Source organism: Papaver somniferum, unplaced genomic scaffold, assembly GCF_003573695.1.
Source record: "Papaver somniferum cultivar HN1 unplaced genomic scaffold, ASM357369v1 unplaced-scaffold_117, whole genome shotgun sequence".
NCBI classification, from domain to species: Eukaryota; Viridiplantae; Streptophyta; class Magnoliopsida; order Ranunculales; family Papaveraceae; genus Papaver; species Papaver somniferum.
The window spans coordinates 9,123,954-9,141,665 of record NW_020620714.1 but is presented as its reverse complement, the minus strand read 5'-3'; the positions used below and the strand labels follow the sequence as shown (position 1 = coordinate 9,141,665).

General features: G+C 36.8%; 3 protein-coding genes and 1 long non-coding RNA gene across 5 annotated transcripts; 2 read left to right on the top strand and 2 right to left on the bottom strand.

Annotated features, from left to right (window-relative positions):
* The first annotated feature begins 2,611 nt into the window (after positions 1–2,611).
* On the top strand, positions 2,612–6,467 carry LOC113330220 (beta-hexosaminidase 3-like). Of its 2 annotated transcripts, XM_026577079.1 has the most exons (15): positions 2,612–2,716; positions 2,912–3,245; positions 3,538–3,612; positions 3,699–3,734; positions 3,859–3,970; positions 4,129–4,199; positions 4,289–4,419; positions 4,514–4,579; positions 4,673–4,773; positions 4,874–4,933; positions 5,061–5,094; positions 5,233–5,331; positions 5,432–5,491; positions 5,690–5,949; positions 6,072–6,467. In XM_026577079.1, exons 2-15 carry the CDS (start codon positions 2,925–2,927, stop codon positions 6,263–6,265), a joined length of 1,620 nt encoding a protein of 539 aa, XP_026432864.1. In that variant the 5' UTR covers positions 2,612–2,716; positions 2,912–2,924; the 3' UTR covers positions 6,266–6,467. The 2 variants fall into 2 exon arrangements, with proteins under 2 accessions (XP_026432864.1, XP_026432865.1); XM_026577080.1 differs by lacking the exon at positions 2,612–2,716 and having other exon boundaries at positions 2,898–3,245.
* A 175-nt stretch (positions 6,468–6,642) lies between these two features.
* On the bottom strand, positions 6,643–12,072 carry LOC113329806. Its single transcript, XM_026576632.1, has 4 exons — positions 10,942–12,072; positions 10,171–10,353; positions 9,270–10,002; positions 6,643–6,803 (listed from the first exon to the last, which is right to left on the bottom strand). The coding sequence occupies exons 1-4, from the start codon at positions 12,070–12,072 to the stop codon at positions 6,643–6,645; spliced, it is 2,208 nt and encodes a 735-aa protein (XP_026432417.1).
* A 1,069-nt stretch (positions 12,073–13,141) lies between these two features.
* LOC113329406 lies at positions 13,142–13,987 on the top strand. Its single transcript, XR_003349863.1, has 2 exons — positions 13,142–13,313; positions 13,480–13,987. It is a non-coding gene; the product is annotated as an uncharacterized LOC113329406 (long non-coding RNA).
* A 2,296-nt stretch (positions 13,988–16,283) lies between these two features.
* Positions 16,284–17,105, bottom strand: LOC113329805 (vinorine synthase-like). Its single transcript, XM_026576631.1, has one exon. It carries the CDS (start codon positions 17,103–17,105, stop codon positions 16,284–16,286), a length of 822 nt encoding a protein of 273 aa, XP_026432416.1.
* Positions 17,106–17,712: the final 607 nt, after the last annotated feature.

The window sequence follows — 17,712 nt, the reverse complement described above, 5'->3', positions numbered from 1 at the left end:
TTTCCAGATGGTCAGATATTCAACACTCAGAACAACTCTAACTCCACATGGTCTTGGAGAAGTATTAACTCTGAGCTTCATTTTATAAAAAGATTTAGCTTTTGGTCTGTTGGTGATGGTCAAAAAATTATGATCTGGAAGGACAGATGGATTGAAGAGTGGGATACTCCCCCAATTCCAAGAATTAGAGCATCAAATTCTCAAGATTATGTCTTTGCTCATCAACTTTTAGATTCTGTTACAGGAGGATGGAATATTAGTCTTATTTACAGTCTTTTTGAAGAATCTACTGTCGATCTCATTCAGAAACTCTCTGTAATCATAACTTTAAAGTCAGTCTAGTTTGGTTGCTTGAAAAGAATGGAATCTTCACAGTTAAATCAACCTACAAGAAAATGGTTGAGGAAAAGATTGCTAATGAAACTGTAGGTCAAAGAATGCATGGAATTTACATGAATCCATGGAAACTAAATATTCTACCAAGAATAAAATAGTTCACTTGGAAATGTGTTAAAGACATACTTCCCACAAGAGATAAACTCCAAAATGTCATTCAAGATGGAGATTTTTCTTTCCGTTTCTGTGCTCAAGATCTTGAAACACCTGCTCATGGTATTCTGGGTTGTTCTTTCTCCAAATAATATGGTTCGCAGTTCTGGGTATTCATATAGCTAATGATGTCTCCTTGAAGGATTAGTTATGTGATTGGTATGCTAAACTCATGGCTCACCAGGTTAATGAGAGATTAATTTGTAAAATCTCCATTATTGCTTGGTGTATATGGCCTGCTAGATGTGATAAGGCTTTCAATAATTCTCATATTACTCCAGAGATAGTGATTCACAGATGCAAAAAGGAGATTGCTGAATATGAAACAATGCCACCAGTCTTAATCAGTGCACCTACTGTGCAGCCAAGAGGAAATCTTCATTGATCTTCTTCTCAAACATGATTCTTTAAAATTAATATTGATGGTTCTTATTTGCATTCTAATCAATCAGGAGGAGTTGGACCAATAATACGTGATTTTGCAGGTATACATAGGGGCTCAAAATGCATCTATCTAATGAGGCTATCAAGTCCGGAACATGCTGAAAACAAAGCGTTATGGGAAGTAACAAAGTGGGCAGAGGAAAAAGATATGCAAGAAGTAGTTTTCGAGATGGACTCAAAGATACGGTGGATGCAATTAATAACAACATCTTCAACATTGATTGGAGACTTCGTAATTTAATTCTAGAAATTAAAGTTTTTTTTAGAAGGTTTAATTCTTGGCACTGTGTTTATGTGCCCAAAGAGAAAAATAAGATAGCGGATTCTTTATCCAAACTTGCTAGAGTACAGTGTCTGAGTAGCGTATGGTTATTAGAACCTCTGCAAGAAATTTCTGCCAAAGTGCAGGAAGAAGCAAACTTTGTAATATCTCCCCCTTAATTAAATTCATCTTTTCCGTTTCAGAAAAGAACAACTATATGTATGTAGTACAAAATTCCGGGAGGCCAATTCCAGGGGATGCATAAATTACCCTTAGTTTACATTTATTAATTTTTCTTGGCTATAAAATGGTGGTCCGAAAAACTTCAAAAAATAAATAAATTCAATTGATGTCTAGAGAGTTCCTGGGCAAGTGTAAAAGACTTCAAGTTGGTTCGCTTTTTCAAAGTGCCGGAGATTTAACAAGAGAAGTGATCAACTGTTTTATCCTATAGGGTTTTTGGCAAATTTTTTATACCAGCACAATCAAGAGGTAGAATCACAAAGCACCTTGAGAAGAACAGAACCACCTAACTAGTACACGATTCTGTCTGAAATTTGGTCTTTATGGAAGTTTTGATTTTGTGCAATTATCTATGACTGACTACAAATTACCAAATAAAACTACAGATTCAGTGTTCAGAAACTTGACTTGACACTTTAAGTTAGATTTCAAGCTATCCTCCGTATAACTTGGATATAACTTGGAAAAATCTTACATGTAATCCTATTTTAAACCATTAAACTCTTTCATCATTCTTCTAAATTTTTCTTAGCTTGGATTCTACGAAACGACTTGGCTCTAGAATTTCATCATGCTCACGTGTGTATTACATGCCCCATATACGAACAAAATAATAAAACCAACCATTCTAATATATTTAGCAGCTTAGCTAGACGATCACTTGGGCTATTGCACACATTCATATCATCTAATCCGATTCCAGTCACCGTCAGTACTCACTTCATTATCATTCTTACATTATCATTTCTCAAAGTGTCGCTAACTTTCTTCAATAATCAAATATAAAACTATTTATCGAATCTCAACAGTTTACGGCTCACTTAAAGGGTCATAACTTTTCCATGTGATAACAGATTAAATACTCGAATTCCAGATAGGAAGGAAACTAATATATATATATAGTAATTACATCCTTTTAAGATTTGGCGGGAAGTAGATCAATTAAATAAATAGCAGGAGTATTATTGAAGAGGGAGTCAGCTAGAAGTTAAGAACCATGAAATGGCATTTCCTATAAAAGAAAACTAAACATGATTAAAGAAATCAAACCCCATTTTTGGAATCTTTTCTAAAGTCTAAACTCGCTCTCTCTTTCTCTCTGTATGTATCTGTGTCTATAGAAAGGTACTTTTTTCTCTTAACTACATATCTTAATTCTCAACATCTTCTTCTCGAGTGGCACATCTTGATTATCATTAGTGTGGGGGAGTCCCTAAGGTGACGTTATTTCTTTAATTCTTGTATTTATTTTCAAAAACAAGTGATTAAGGGGCTAAACCTTTCTATGAAGACCCCTTTACAATAATTAAAGTTTTTTTTTTTTTGTTTTTTTTTTTGGGAACTGGGAGTCATAGTGGTGCAATTCGGTTACTTCACATCTCAGATTTTCTTACTGAATCTGCTTAATTATAGTTGTTCTTATCTAATGGGAGAGAAGAGGAGGAATTTGATTGGAGGGTTATTCTTGGTGTTGTTGCTCTCTGGATGTGTTTCTGGTGATGTTGGTGTAAATATATGGCCAATGCCTAAATCAGTGAAATATGGAGGAGAAACACTCGAGTTGAGTAAAGATTTCGGACTCGAAACACCAGGGACCAATTTCAGTGATCATTTGGGGATATTGAAAGGTGGGTTTTTGAGATTGCTCGATCTAGTGAAAGCGGGTCATGCAATTGATGCTAGCAAGAAGACTGCAGATGGTCCTCTTAAGGGATTGCACATTGTTATTTCCTCACCAGATGATACGGTATGTTTGTTTATGCAATGAGGGATTTTATTTTTATTTTTTTGATCTCGAGCTATGTAGTTTTTGATACTTATAAGAAGTGTGTTTAGAGTTGATGAGGGTTTGATGATGCAGAAGCTAGTTTATTTGTGCCATGGTTGTTAGAATTTAGAATGTAGTGTGAAACAAAATTGCTTTGAATTGATAAATTGCATTGTTTTAAGAAGAATTTCGACCAACAAATCATGGTTTTGGAGTGTTTTTTTTTCTTATGGCATACTTACACTTTAACAAATTGTAATGGTTGTTGCAGTTACAATATGGGATTGATGAGTCGTATAATTTGTATATACCTTCAAATGGGGATTCAGTTTATGCACATCTACAGGTTTGTTTGAACTAACTTTTACCTCACTATGATTATTTACTTAAGCCAGGGCTAATTATAACATCATTAATTCTGCTATAATGCAGGCACAAACCGTATATGGGGCTCTTCATGGATTGCAGGTTACTTTCTAATCTTTATGACATTAATTTTTATCGAGAACTTCATTGAAGTTTTAAAGCTTCAATTGTGTTTTCAGACACGCCGTTGAAGTGTCACTTATTTTTTTGGCGTTAAATTTCGCAGACTTTTAGCCAATTGTGTCAATTCAATTTTATAACCAAAACAATTGAAGTTCAACAAGCCCCATGGAGCATTGCTGATGAGCCAAGGTTCTCTTATCGAGGGCTTCTAATTGGTGAGATGCGTTCTCGATATGCAACTGATTCAATTTTTCCCGGTATTATTATTTGATGCTATATTCATAGGATTTTCATGTAAGTACTGTTTGTAGATACATCATCATCTCGACAATATTATACGATGCTTGTGTTCTTATGACATGTATTGCTGCAGATACATCTCGACATTATTTGCCTCTGCCTACCATAAAGAAAGTTATTGATGCTATGGCGTACACAAAATTGGTACTGCTGCTATTAGTTATCTTTGTTTCTAGTTTTGGTATTATTTCAATGTTAGCATTCAATTATTAAGCAGTTTCTTGGTTATACAGAATGTTCTACACTGGCATATTGTAGATACACAATCATTCCCCTTAGAAATACCTTCTTTTCCAAAACTTTGGAATGGTGCTTATAGTGGTGTTGAGCGGTATACAATGGCTGATGCCGCAGAAATTGTGGAGTACGTGGTTTATTAGTTTGTTTAGTAAGTAAATTTTACCGTACTTGCACCTTGACTCTTAACTCTCTAAGATGGGTGATGGTGATCTTTTTAGTTATGCTCGGAGACGTGGGATTAACATATTGGCTGAGATTGATATACCAGGGCATGCTCTCTCATGGTACTCAAGTTGTCTGTAAAAATATATGTATTTGATCATTTTTACCTGATTAATGGAAGCAATTATTCAAGGTAAATGTTTTTTTATCTTCAGGGGTGTCGGCTATCCTCAACTTTGGCCATCTCGAACTTGTCAGCAGCCACTTGATGTGAGTAATGAGTTTACATTCGAAGTAATAGATGGAATTCTTTCAGGTGAGCTTGTTATTTAATTAATTCTTGATATTGATCCATCTGATGCTGTCTCCGCAAAATCAAGCTGATTCAATTTTTGTCCTCCTTTGTCTCATTTCAGATCTCAGCAAGGTTTTCAATTTCAAATTTGTTCATTTGGGAGGTGATGAAGTTAACGGAAGTACGTTTATTTACCCACAATATTACATATGTTTTTGATTAATCAAGAATCCAACATTCATATATTTGTACATATTAGTGGTTGTCCAAATATCTCCAGAATTCATTTTCAAATGTTATCATTGCAGGTTGCTGGGAGACTACGCCTCATATAAAAGATTGGTAACAATCCCAAAAACCTCACTCATCACTCTTTGGGTATTATCGCTTCACTTGGACGCTTGGACAGGAATACAGTTTTGGTTCATTGTCTGTGCAGAGAAAATATAAGAGAGCTAATTCAATGTTCATATCATGCAGGTTACATAAGCATCAGATGAATGCATCCCAAGCTTATGAATATTTTGTCCTCCGAGCACAGAAGATAGCATTATCCCACGGATATGAAATTGTTAATTGGTATAGTATTGAATACGATAAAACAAGATTCTGATGTTTGAAATTATCTTTAATTCTTGAGTTGTTTTCCGTAGTTCACCTTAGCATTTATTTGTTGCAGGGAAGAGACATTCAGAAACTTCGGAAGCAAATTGAACCCTAAAACAGTGGTGCACAACTGGTAAGCCACTGAACAAGTCATTGTAAAAAATGTCAAATAATAGATGCCATATGTATATAGGATGATCCAAACCTTGAAGATTTAATTGATATGGGTAATGCTACATAAAACATGAATTATCTTGGCTACCCTCATCTCTTGGCATTTTCATACTGCACATATACCTTCATTCAATTCTCTAACATATATTTATGACAGGCTAGACAGGGTAGGAGGTGGCCTTGTTCAGAAAGCGGCTGCTGAAGGGCTGAGGTGCATTGTTAGTAACCAGGAAAACTGGTATCTGGACCACCTGGATGCCACATGGACGCAGTTTTATATGAACGAACCATTAACAAATATCACAAACCCAGAGCACCAAAAATTAGTCCTTGGAGGCGAAGTGTGCATGTGGGGTGAGACTATAGATGCGTCAGACATAGAGCAGACCATATGGCCACGGGCTGCAGCAGCTGCAGGTAGTTTTCATCTGTTTAACATCTAAAGGGTTAACATATGCTGGCAAAGTCTTAGAATTTTGGGTGTTCAAGTAATTTAAAGATGCTGACATACTGTTTTTTGTTCTTTCTCTGTGACAAAGAGCGGATGTGGACACCCTTAGATCAACTAGCAAGACATCCAAGGAAAGTTAGAGGAAGACTCTCTCGATTTAGATGTTTGCTGAATCAAAGAGGCGTTGCTGCTGCACCATTGTCTTGGCTTGGTCGAGATGTTCCTGCAGGGCCAGGATCTTGTTATAACCAGTTGTATAGCTATGTAGTACAGAAGAAGTAGGATCATTTTCTTGCAAGAGCGAAATATGAAATATCACTTCCATGTAATCGTTTCATCTCCAATTCTTGTGTGTTAGTTATAGTCGTTTACACCTTTGGGTGTGTTTCTTTTCTGTTTCTGTTGTTGGATGTAATAATAACACTCAAAGAGTGTCTCTCGAGAGCTTATTTCTGGCTGGACATAACACTATTAAAAATAGAGTCCCGCCCCTTTGTAAAATCATTCTATGCTAACAACCATCTTACATGGTAGAATATTTCTCTCCCAAGATAAATTCTTATCCTCATCTCAAATAATTTTGCCGAATTTTATTAATAAGATGTTAAGAAAGATGGACAAATTTTAAGCAGGGAGTTGGCTTAGTATCTCACACTTTGTTACATCTTTATGAACAACACTACTTCTACTATTACTACTACTACAGTCCAACCAGAAGTGACTTCCATATCTGTAATCTCATTATCACCACCACTAATTATCATCATTCTTGTAAGTAGTTTGCAAGATATTACCCAGAAAGATGCTGAATAATTTGGACCTACAGTAATTTATTGGGTCAATTGAAGACTACCTTGTGAATCTGTGATAAATCAACTTCAATTTTTCTGTGAATTTTGGAAATTTTATAGTGGGACCGAATTGATTTGGTCCATTTCAAAATTATATCACGTGGCACAAGTGGAATGGCTCGTTCACTATTGTACCAAACAGTGTAGCTACTGACCAGTACGCATGCCGAACAACAATATGTGGTTCTCTGGGATTAGATTATTGCCGTCTCTGGAAATGGAACCCCACAATTATCCCGCCTCTAATAAAGTCCTAATAATTCAACAGATTCATCTGCAAAGAGGAAAAATTTATTGATGGTGTAACTTGTAACTTGTAAGAGGACACATGACATATATTACCAGGCATTGATTTTCGGTGTAAGAAAAGTATAATTCTCTAAATTACCTACCGAGAAGGACACTTCTGCATTTTGAGGCTACAATCATATGCAGGACTTTGGTAGTTGGGTGTGTTTGTACTGCTTAGTTTTTAGCCTCAGTACAAAACCACGATAAGATTCCTCTCTTCTCAATTATTTGAGTCATGCTCCTTACTAGTAATATTGAATGGTGAAAAGGAGATAGATCTATAGAAACAAAGAAATCTAAAGTGAAAAAAAAATAATGGTGAAGAAAGGAAGCAAAATTCCTACTCTCGTGAACACTGTTTCGTTACTAATCGTGCTAGTGCTCTACGTGTTCAGTGCAAGTAGTAGTACTAGTAGCGCTGAAGTTACAAATTTTACTAATAGTCATCTGCCTTCGGTATCCGTTGGTATGCATAAGATGTTATGCAGTCAATATTGGTTATGCATAAGATGTTATGCAGTTAACTAAAACAGATTAAAGAAGAAACACAGTTTAACGTGGTTCGGCTATAGCCTACGTCCACGGGAGAAGAATGATTAGGGTTTCTTATTATCAATGGAGGTTTTACAAGAAGTGTATATATATATATATATCCTATACATGCCACATATTCGTATAGATAGCAACATATCTAGAGAATATTTTCTTGAAGTGTAAGCCAATCATAAATAGAGAAACCAAATATTCTCCTTTGTTCCAACACTCCCACTCAAGTTGGTGTGAAGATATCAATGGAGCCCAACTTGGATAGAATTCCATTGAATTGCTTGACAGGTAAACCCTTAGTAAAAACATCTGCCAGTTGTTGATGACTACGAACGAAGGGAGTGCATATTACTTTGGCCAATACCTTCTCTCTAACAAAATGACAATCCACTTCTATGTGCTTTGTACGCTCATGAAAGGTGGGATTTGATGCGATTTGTATCGCTGCTTGATTGTCACAAAACATCTTAGCTGGCTGAGGTGACAGAAAACCCAAATCTTTAAGTAATGCTCGCAGCCAAACAATCTCACAAGTTGTTGAAGCCATGGCTCTGTATTCTGCTTCAGCACTTGATCGAGAAAAAACATTTTGTTTCTTGCTTCTCCATGTAACCAGATTACCACCAAAGAATATGCAGTACCCTGTTGTTGATTTAAGATCAACTAGACATCCAGCATAATCAACATCTGAATATGTTGTTATACAGTAGCTAGAAATTGAATAGGATTCATTCTTTCTCATCAAAACTCCTCTTCCTGGTGATCCTTTTAAATACCGTAGAATCCTAGTTACTGCATTTAGATGTTTAACACGAGGTGTATGCATATAACGACTGACTAAGCTTACTGCATGTGCTATGTCAGGTCTGGTAACAGTGAGATAAATTAACTTGCCTACTAACCTTTGATATGACCCAATATCACTTAACACATCACCATCATTATCAAGTTTGTTTCCAATTTCTGTAGGAGTATCACAAGGCTTTACTCCCATTTTTCCTGTAGCCTTCAACAGGTCCAACACATATTTTCTTTGATTCAGAAAAATACCCTTATTTGAGTAAGCAACTTCTAATCGCAGGAAATACTTCAGTATCCCTAAATCCTTGATGTCAAATCTGGAATGAAGCATTGCTTAAGATTTCTAATTTCTTGTTGATTGTCTCCTGTAATTACAAGGTCATCAACATACACTAGAACTATAGTTATACCAAGATTACTTCTTTTAGTAAACAAGGAAGAATCGGCAGAGCTCCTTTTGAACTTATTCTGGATGAGTACTGAACTTAGCTTTGCATACCATGCACGTGGTGATTGCTTTAAACCATATATTTCCTTCTTAAGTTTGCAAACCATATTGCTCTCTCCTTCTATATCACCTTGTAAGAATGCATTCTTCACATCCATTTGAAACAATTTCCAATCTTTATTAACTGCAAGAGACATGAGAACACGAAAAGTATTCATCTTTGCAACTGGTGCAACGGTTTCTGTGTAGTCTTCTCCATATCTCTGAGTAAAACCTCTTGCCACTAATCTTGCCTTATAATGCTCAACAGTTCCATCACTTCTGTATTTAATTTTGTACACCCACCTACATCTAACAGTCTTCTTCCCGGGAGGCAACTTGACAATATTGTATGTATTATTTACATCTAAGGCTCGTAACTCATTCTCCATTGGTGCCCTCCATTTTGTATTAGACTTTGCTTCATTGTAGTTTCTAGGTTCTTGATGACTAGATATAGCACTTAGAAATGCAGAGTGTGAAGAACCTACATGATCATAAGTTAAATGTGCTTGTATAGGATACGCAGCGGAATGATATGTAAAGAAGTCTTTGTATTTCTCTGGAGCCTTCTTCTCACGACTTGAGGTTCTGACAATTGGTACCACTGGTTGAAGATCTTGTGGAATCATAACCTCAGATTCTGGAACTTGATGCGGCACATCTTGTAATCCTATATTATCATCAGTAACACTAACATTATTGTCTGAAGCTTCTTCATGAACTGCTTCATTATGCACATCCAACACTGCATTAGGTAAGTCCACCAACTCTACCCCACCACCATTATCTCTGTGGGAATCTGTTGCAGTAGGTATCTCAGTAATAACTGGAAGTGGTGCCAAATCTGTGTAACACTCCCCCTGAGACCGACTGCCAGAATCACACTGAAAGTAAGCCACTGCTTCATCAAATACAACATCACGAGAAATCTGTATATTTCTAGTGGGTGGATGATAACAAATATAACCTTTCTTTGTAGATGAATAACCAAAGAACACACATTTAGTTGCCCGTGAATCCAGTTTATCACGATGCTTTGCCTGTAAATGTACGTAACAGACACAACTGAAAACTCTGAGATGAGAAATGCCAGGCTGATGACGTTTCAAAACCTCTAATGGAGATTTGAACTCAAGCACACGACTAGGAAGACGATTGATCAAATAAGTGGCCGTCAGAGAACCATGAGACCAGAATTTCTTTGGAACATGCATCTGAATCATAAGAGCACGAGTAGTTTCCAGAATATGACGTAGTTTCCGTTCAGCAACACCATTTTGCTGTGAAGTACCAACACATCTAGTTTGATTGATAATACCATGACTACGCAAATAACCTCGAAGAGTGCCTTTGACAAACTCAGTGCCATTATCTGATCTAAAGATTTTAACCTGTGCATCAAATTGGTTGCGTATCATACAATGAAAATCTGCAAATACAGATGAAACTTCAGTTTTGGATTTGAGTAAATAGATCCATGTAGCACGTGACCAATTATCTATAAAGATAACAAAATACTTATACCCATCATAAGCATCAATTGGAGCAGGGCCCCATAAATCAGAATGAATTAATTCAAAAGGCATTGTAGCACGAGTCACAGAATTAAGAAATGGAAAACGAGATTGTTTAGAAAACTGACAAACATCACAGACTTGAGTCTGGACAGAAAATGTGGGAAAAATCCTAGACAAAACACGACTAGAAGGATGTCCAAGTCTTTTATGATAAAGGAACTGCGGAGTAGATATTTGAGTGAGACATGCCATGTCACTAGAACGTAACAGGTACAATCCATGAGAAAAGATGCCTCTACCAATCGTCTTCTTCATCTTTCGATCATGAAAGATGACCGAGGTAGGGGTAAATGTAACATCACAATTCAGAGAATTAGTGATTTGACCAGCAGATTACAACTGAGTAGGAAATCATGGAACAACAAGTGCATTAGATGGCGGACAATCTGGAAAAAAATGCACTTTCCCACTGCCCATCACAGGAGCAGTAGAGCCATTAGCAACTGACACATTTTTATGAGAGCTGCGAATAAATGCATGAACTGACGAAGGATCATTTGCCATATGATCTGTAACTCCTGAATCAATAATACAAACTTGGCGGTTGGAAACAGGCGTAGTAAGAAAGGCTAGTAGGTTACCTGAAGTAAATTTGGCCTTGGGCTTAGTCTTATTACCCAACTGGTTAAAGAAATCCTTCAATTGGTCTATGGTGAAGGATGAATTGTCATCTACAGCAGCTCGAGCAAGCTTATTTTTGTCAAAAGTAGCTTTAAGATGAGGATAAATATCCCAACAGCGATCCTTGGTGTGACCAGTTTTATTACAATGATCACAATGAAAAACTTCTCTCTTACCCTTAGCACGAGAATTCTTGTCCTTATCAAATGGCATGGCTCGTCGTTTATCATCTTTGGAGCTCATAAGAGCACTTGATTCAGCTGCATCCAGGTCTACAATGCTTTTAGAATTAGGATTCATAACTTTCTTACGCGTCTCTTCACGCTGCACAGTCGCACAAACATTAGACAGACTTGGAAGTTCAGTACTCATGAGAATAGTGCTTCTAAGAGATTCATACTCTGGTTTGAGGCTACTGAGCACATCAAAGAATTTATCCTCCTCAACCCTCTTCAAGATAATTTTGGCATCAGTTGTATGAGGACGATATGTATCCAGTTCATCCCACTTCTTTTTTAAATAACCAAAATGCTCAGTAAAACTTTTCGTACCTTGTTCAGCCTCAGAAATCTCACGTTTTAGCTCAAACACCCGAGCAACATTATTCCGTAAGCCATACAGACTAGCAATAGACTTCCACAAATCCTTTGCAGATTCTGAGAACGAGAAGATGTACGAAATATGTGGTTTCATCGACTGAAGAAGCCACGTGCGAACAAGTTGATCATCAGCAATCCAATATTCATACTTTGGATCCTTAGCATCTGGACAGGTACTATTCTCACCAATATACCCATATTTTCTTTTACCCCCAAGAGCAAGAGCAGCAGCCCTAAACCAGCTTACATAATTGACATCATTCAGCAAGACAGAGGTTAAACGCAAAGTAGTATTATGATCTGATTGTGCCATAGTAAACATACAGAGAAACAAAAACTTGATTACTGAGAAACGGCCAGGATCGTTAACGATCCCCTGATACCATGTTGGTATACATAAGATGTTATGCAGTATGCATAAGATGTTATGCAGTCAATATTGGTTATGCATAAGATGTTATGCAGTTAACTAAAACATATTAAAGAAGAAACACAGTTAACGTGGTTCGGCTATAGCCTACGTCCACGGGAGAAGAATGATTAGGGTTTCTTATTATCAATGGAGGTTTTACAAGAAGTGTATATATATATCCTATACATGCCACATATTCGTATAGATAGCAACATATCTAGAGAATATTTTCTTGCAGTGTAAGCCAATCATAAATAGAGAAACCAAATATTTTCCTTTGTTCCAACAATATCATCACTACTGGAAGAATTTAGTGAAGAAGAAGAAGAAGAAAAGTTAATGGAATCGGAGATAAGTAGAAGATTTCTTCTTGGTCAAACTAAAGGCACGAAGCACATCTCATATGCAGCTGTAAGAAAAGGAGTAGCATCCAATTCCAACTCAAAATCATATAGCAGTTGTTTAGGGAAAACATCAAATTCGTATGATAGAGGTTGCCTCAAGATGTACCGATGCAGACATCCAGACACTAAGATAAATGGACGATGACTCTGCAGACTGATTTAAAGATCAAAAGGTAAAAAGGGTAGATCCGATCAATTACAAGGTCAATATTCATGAATTTAGCAGCACCATTATATTTTTAAATAATGTAAAGACTGTCATGAATTAATATGTATTAGCAAGGCTGCATAAGAACCGGTTTTTTGTCCCTGTACCGGACTGGAACCGAAAAAACCAGACCGGAACCGGTGTAGGCGGTACAGGAACCGGGATTGAATTTGAGAACCGGTGTAGGATTGGGTACATGGACCGGTTCCTATCCTATTCCCGACCAGTACCGGACCAAAAGAATCGGCGATTAATAGCCTTTGATATACATTAATCCTAGCCATCTATCCTAGCTCTTGTATATCAACTATCATCTTTTATATTCAGTTTTCATCGTTCTTTTTTTTTTCTTTCTTTTTCCTCTCAACTCAAGTATGAAGAACATGACCACCTTTTTCTTTACCACCACCGCTTTCTTCTCCACCACCACCACCACCGCTATACAGAGAATCATCATCTTTTTCTTCTTATTATTCAATCAAATCATCATCTTTTTCTCCTTCTCGTTCAATCAATGACAATAAGTCAAGGTAAATCACTCATCTGAATATGGGTAATCGTAAGTAGCTTAGATTTGTTTAATGAACGCTGGATTCTTAATAATTAATTGCATGTCCAATTAAATTTTTTAATTGCCATGATTGAATCTGATTTAGGGTCTTATTGAGATAGATTTGGATTGATTTGTTGCTGCAGGGAAATTAGGGTATTGAGTTGTTGAGTTACTGATAGAGGATGAGAATAACAAGGACGCATAATTGAGAGATTAAACATTATTTTATGGGTACATATTTTTGTTTGAATCTGTATGTCATTATTTAACTGTGGTTTATTTGAGTAACAAATGGAAATTAGGGATCTTATTTCTTAGGGATGATTTATGTTGAAATTGAAGAATTGGGTTACGATGCTTGTGTTCAAAGAATCAGAAGATCGAGATTACAACAGTTTGGGATTGAAATGGTGGCTTGTTTGGCTTGAAGTTGGTGGTGCTGAGATGTGCAATTAATATTGGTTGGGTGCAATGGAAATTAGGGTTCTTAGGGATGATTTGTTGAAGTCATTGGGTTATGATGCTTGTTGGTTGTGTAGGTTACATTGTGAAAACATTGTTGATATGGAGATTAAGGTTCTTGCTACTTTCTTAATTGGATTAATTGTATTGATTATTAAAACTTTATCTGTTTTTGTGATTTTGGATTCATTTTTGTGTAAATTCTGAAAACATTTTTGATAATAGGGAAAAACCCGGTACCGGAGGAACATGTACAACTCCAGGTACAGGTACCGGTCCTCAAAATGAAGTACTGGCCAACACCAAATACAAAGACCGGTTTCATAAAAGAACTGGGCCGTACCGTACTATATGCATCCTTATGTATTAGTAGTGCAACCGTTTTGTAAACTCAAGCTTTTGTTAATTTAATGCTTCTAGAATGTCACTTGGACAAGGTAATAAGTTCGAATTTCTGCAAACAAATTTTTGATCCATTTTTGCATAAAACATTTTGTTAACATTCGGCAAAGTTCCCGCTGCAATGGTATATGGGAATGGGACTTTATTCTACGATCAGAAGACAAGATTTTACCATTGCCACCGACACCAGTGGCACTGCGAACCCTAATGCTATTTGCTAGCAGATCTTTAAAAGAACGGTTTTTTTTGGGACTACTCAAAAATGGTGGGGGACTACTCTTCATTTTTTGGGTGGATATTAGAAATAATAATGAGTCACCCCTCATCTAAGTTTTTTTTTGATACCAAACTTGCCCTTTGTAATTAAATTAGTTAGTGTAACTATAATGATTAATTAGTGAGGTTAAGATTAATTAATTGGGTGTTTTTAAAAGAATAATTTTTGAGAAGAAGGGTTTTTTTTTTTTTTTTTTATAAGATGGTTGATTTTGAAATGAGGGTTTTTGGGTATTTAGGTATACTTCATAATTAGTTAATGTTGCTTGAATTGGCAAAAAACTTTTGTAAAAATGAAAAATTTATAAACTGATTATGACCATGGAAATAGAGTTCGTCTAGAACATCTGAAGAACAGGTAGCCGAACTCATCTGCAAGTGTATTTCGGCTAATAGTTTTGAAAACACAGGTAGCCAACTCAGCTTTAATGGAGTTTTTGCTTTCAGAAAAAAGTTCGGCTAGGAAAAAAAGTTGCGACGTAACCGAACCACATGTTCGGCTGGGAAATTTTTTTTTCGACGAAACCGAACTCAATATATATGTTTTCAGAGAAAAGTTCGGCTAGGAGAAAAAAATTGCGACGTAACTAAAAGTTCGGCTAGGAATTTTTTTTTGCGAGGTAACCGATCTTTTCTCTGAAAGAAAAAAATCCATTAAAGCTGATTTGAGCTAGTTCGACAAACTGTTTCACATAATTCCTACCTGAATTTCTCTCTGTAACTTCCATTTTCAACTCATTTTGTTGATTACTTATCATTTTTTCAACGAAAAACGAATGCAAAGCAATGGGTTTGTTATAATTTTGATTTTGATTTTGTTTTGTTAATGATGTAAATTAAGTTATATATAGAGGTGGCGGTGGTGATGATTTGAGGTGGTCGGTGGTGGTTGGCGGTGGTGATGGGAGGAGGTGATTATATATATATATATATATAGGTGGTGGTGATGGGAGAAGGTGATTATATATATATAGGCGAAGAGTAGGTTACTCATTTCCACACTTTAGGACACCCATTATAAATATAGGGTAGACATTTCTATCACAAAGTAGTCCCCACCATTTTTGAGTAGTGCCCAAAAAATGGTTCCTCTAAAACACAAACCACTACCAGTGGCCTTGGTGATATTTTGGCACAGAAAGGCCCATATGCTACAAGCCCAGTTGCGAGGTCACGCATCTCCATCACCCCTCGCCTTGAGTCCAGGTATCTTTGGTTTGGTCAACAGATTACGGAGAGTCTTCCTTTTGTCGACAATCTTTGGTTTGGTGACTTTTCAACATTAGCTTTCTTCCAAGCTCAATCTTGACACTTTGCGTATCGCAGTCCTGTTTTTAGACTTGAGATAATCAATTTGATGTCTAACGTCAAAAACCATTGATGGGGCTTCTTGTTGTGGAATGACCAGTGTACTAGTTAACTACTCCTAGTTGCTGAAGTAGCAACACTGTAGCTAATCAATAATCAAATGTGACTTCAAATTAGCTTAGTGATGATTCCCGAGTTACTATAACGAGTTAGTGCACTCCAACCATATAAGATAAGGCCGGCTGTCAAAAGATACTTTCAAAGTAAAAAAATATTTTTTTCCCATGTATTTTTCTTCATGCTCTACTTTGATAGATTATGATCCAAATGATACACAAAGGAAACCATCGTAAACCAAAAAAGAATTTATTGATGTGACCAAACAACAAAGCAAGCCAGCCATCTTATAACAGAACTGAGTCCTGCTGCGACGGCCGGGCTCTATGTAACAAGGAATTCACGAAGCTCTTTATCAGATTCGAATTGGGACATTTGTTGTTCATCCCCATGATTCTACTCCGTTCCCGTCACTTGTATCCATTAATATGAATACATTCTTAGCAGTGGCATTCACAGTACATACCCATGTTGGTTTACCCCATCCAAAATCAGCTTCATAAAATGGAAACCTACACCAACTAGTAATTGTGTGTAATTCTAACTCTTCTCTGTTGAACCTTTCATGAACATATTGCAGAGACCTGACCAGTCCATAATTGACTTGAAATTCATATTTGATGTAGTCGCCATCGATTTGCCTAATCGAGGATCTCAGAGTTTCCACCAATTTATGCAACTCGATATCACCTGGCTTGTTCGATAGTCCTACTAGTGCAGGCGCAATGAAGTTCCCGAAAGAATGGTCAGGCAATGGAGGCATCATCCTTTGGCGTAAGTTCACAGCCATACATAACATGAATGGTTTTGAGTTTTTTGATGATGATACTTTATCTGCCTTACCCTTGAGCTTCGAAGCACACTTCCATAACAACGATGTTACTGATTCCACCTTCGTCGGGTTTGGTACATGTAAATTATTGGCAGCGATGGCTTTAAGAGCAACAATTTTGGATGAATCAAATACAAACATTTTGCAAACGGCAGTGATCTCACTGTCTTCTGAGTTCATTTTGAATGGCAGAACACTAGGTACTTCATTTGGAGGGAAATGGAAAGCAGCGTCAATACTAGGAATAATGATGGGCTGTTTTTCTTTATGAATACCTTCAATATTCCCTAGACGAGCACTTGTTCTAGCCCAAGCATTAATAAATGTGCTCAATGATGCTGCATCAGCGATCTTATGCAACATTGAAATCATTGATAATTGTTAATTGGTTTTGAGTTGGATGCCCGTATTCTAACATGGTATTAGATCGATACATTCAGATACATATTACTGGTAGAGTTACATAAAACTCTACCACTACTCGTAAGGGCAAGTGAAGAAGTGTGTGGATCCATATTGATTAAACTGAACTCTTTACTCCAATAAAATGAATCATCTTCTTTTTTCTTCATTAACCATACATCAGAACTTTTGCCGTCTTTATTGTAGTGTATACCACTGTAATGACCTCCCAACCGTTGGGGCCAAAAACCGTAATGTCGGGAAAAGGAGAGGAACCAAACTCCCCATCAAACCTAGCGCCTCCTCCTCCAAACCCTAGCGCCGCTTCCCCTTCTCTCCTCTGATTTTTTCTCTGACAAGATCAGAGGAGAGGTGTTTTAGATTTAGATTTATATTTGGGTATCCCTAATGCTTTTTATTATCTATTTTTTCCCTAGGGTTTTAGCTTAGATTTGGGGCTTTTCTCCTCCATTTGGTGGATGATAGAGGCGAGGGTTGGAGCTGTTGCACTAGAACGTTTTGTGTTGGTGCGACGTTCTACCATTTATCACGCGATGGGAAGAAATAACCAGGTTGG

Coding starts and splice junctions, on each gene's coding strand:
- LOC113330220 (XM_026577079.1), top strand. CDS start 2,925: ATGGGAGAGAAGAGGAGGAATTTGATTGGAGGGTTATTCTTGGTGTTG. Junction 4,200..4,288: donor CTATGGCGTACACAAAATTG/GTACTGCTGCTA, acceptor TTGGTTATACAG/AATGTTCTACACTGGCATAT. Junction 4,774..4,873: donor AATAGATGGAATTCTTTCAG/GTGAGCTTGTTA, acceptor GTCTCATTTCAG/ATCTCAGCAAGGTTTTCAAT.
- LOC113329806 (XM_026576632.1), bottom strand. CDS start 12,072: ATGGCACAATCAGATCATAATACTACTTTGCGTTTAACCTCTGTCTTG. Junction 10,354..10,941: donor CTGTGATGGGCAGTGGGAAA/GTGCATTTTTTT, acceptor TTTGATGCACAG/GTTAAAATCTTTAGATCAGA. Junction 10,003..10,170: donor CTCTTATGATTCAGATGCAT/GTTCCAAAGAAA, acceptor GTACATTTACAG/GCAAAGCATCGTGATAAACT.
- LOC113329805 (XM_026576631.1), bottom strand. CDS start 17,105: ATGATTTCAATGTTGCATAAGATCGCTGATGCAGCATCATTGAGCACA.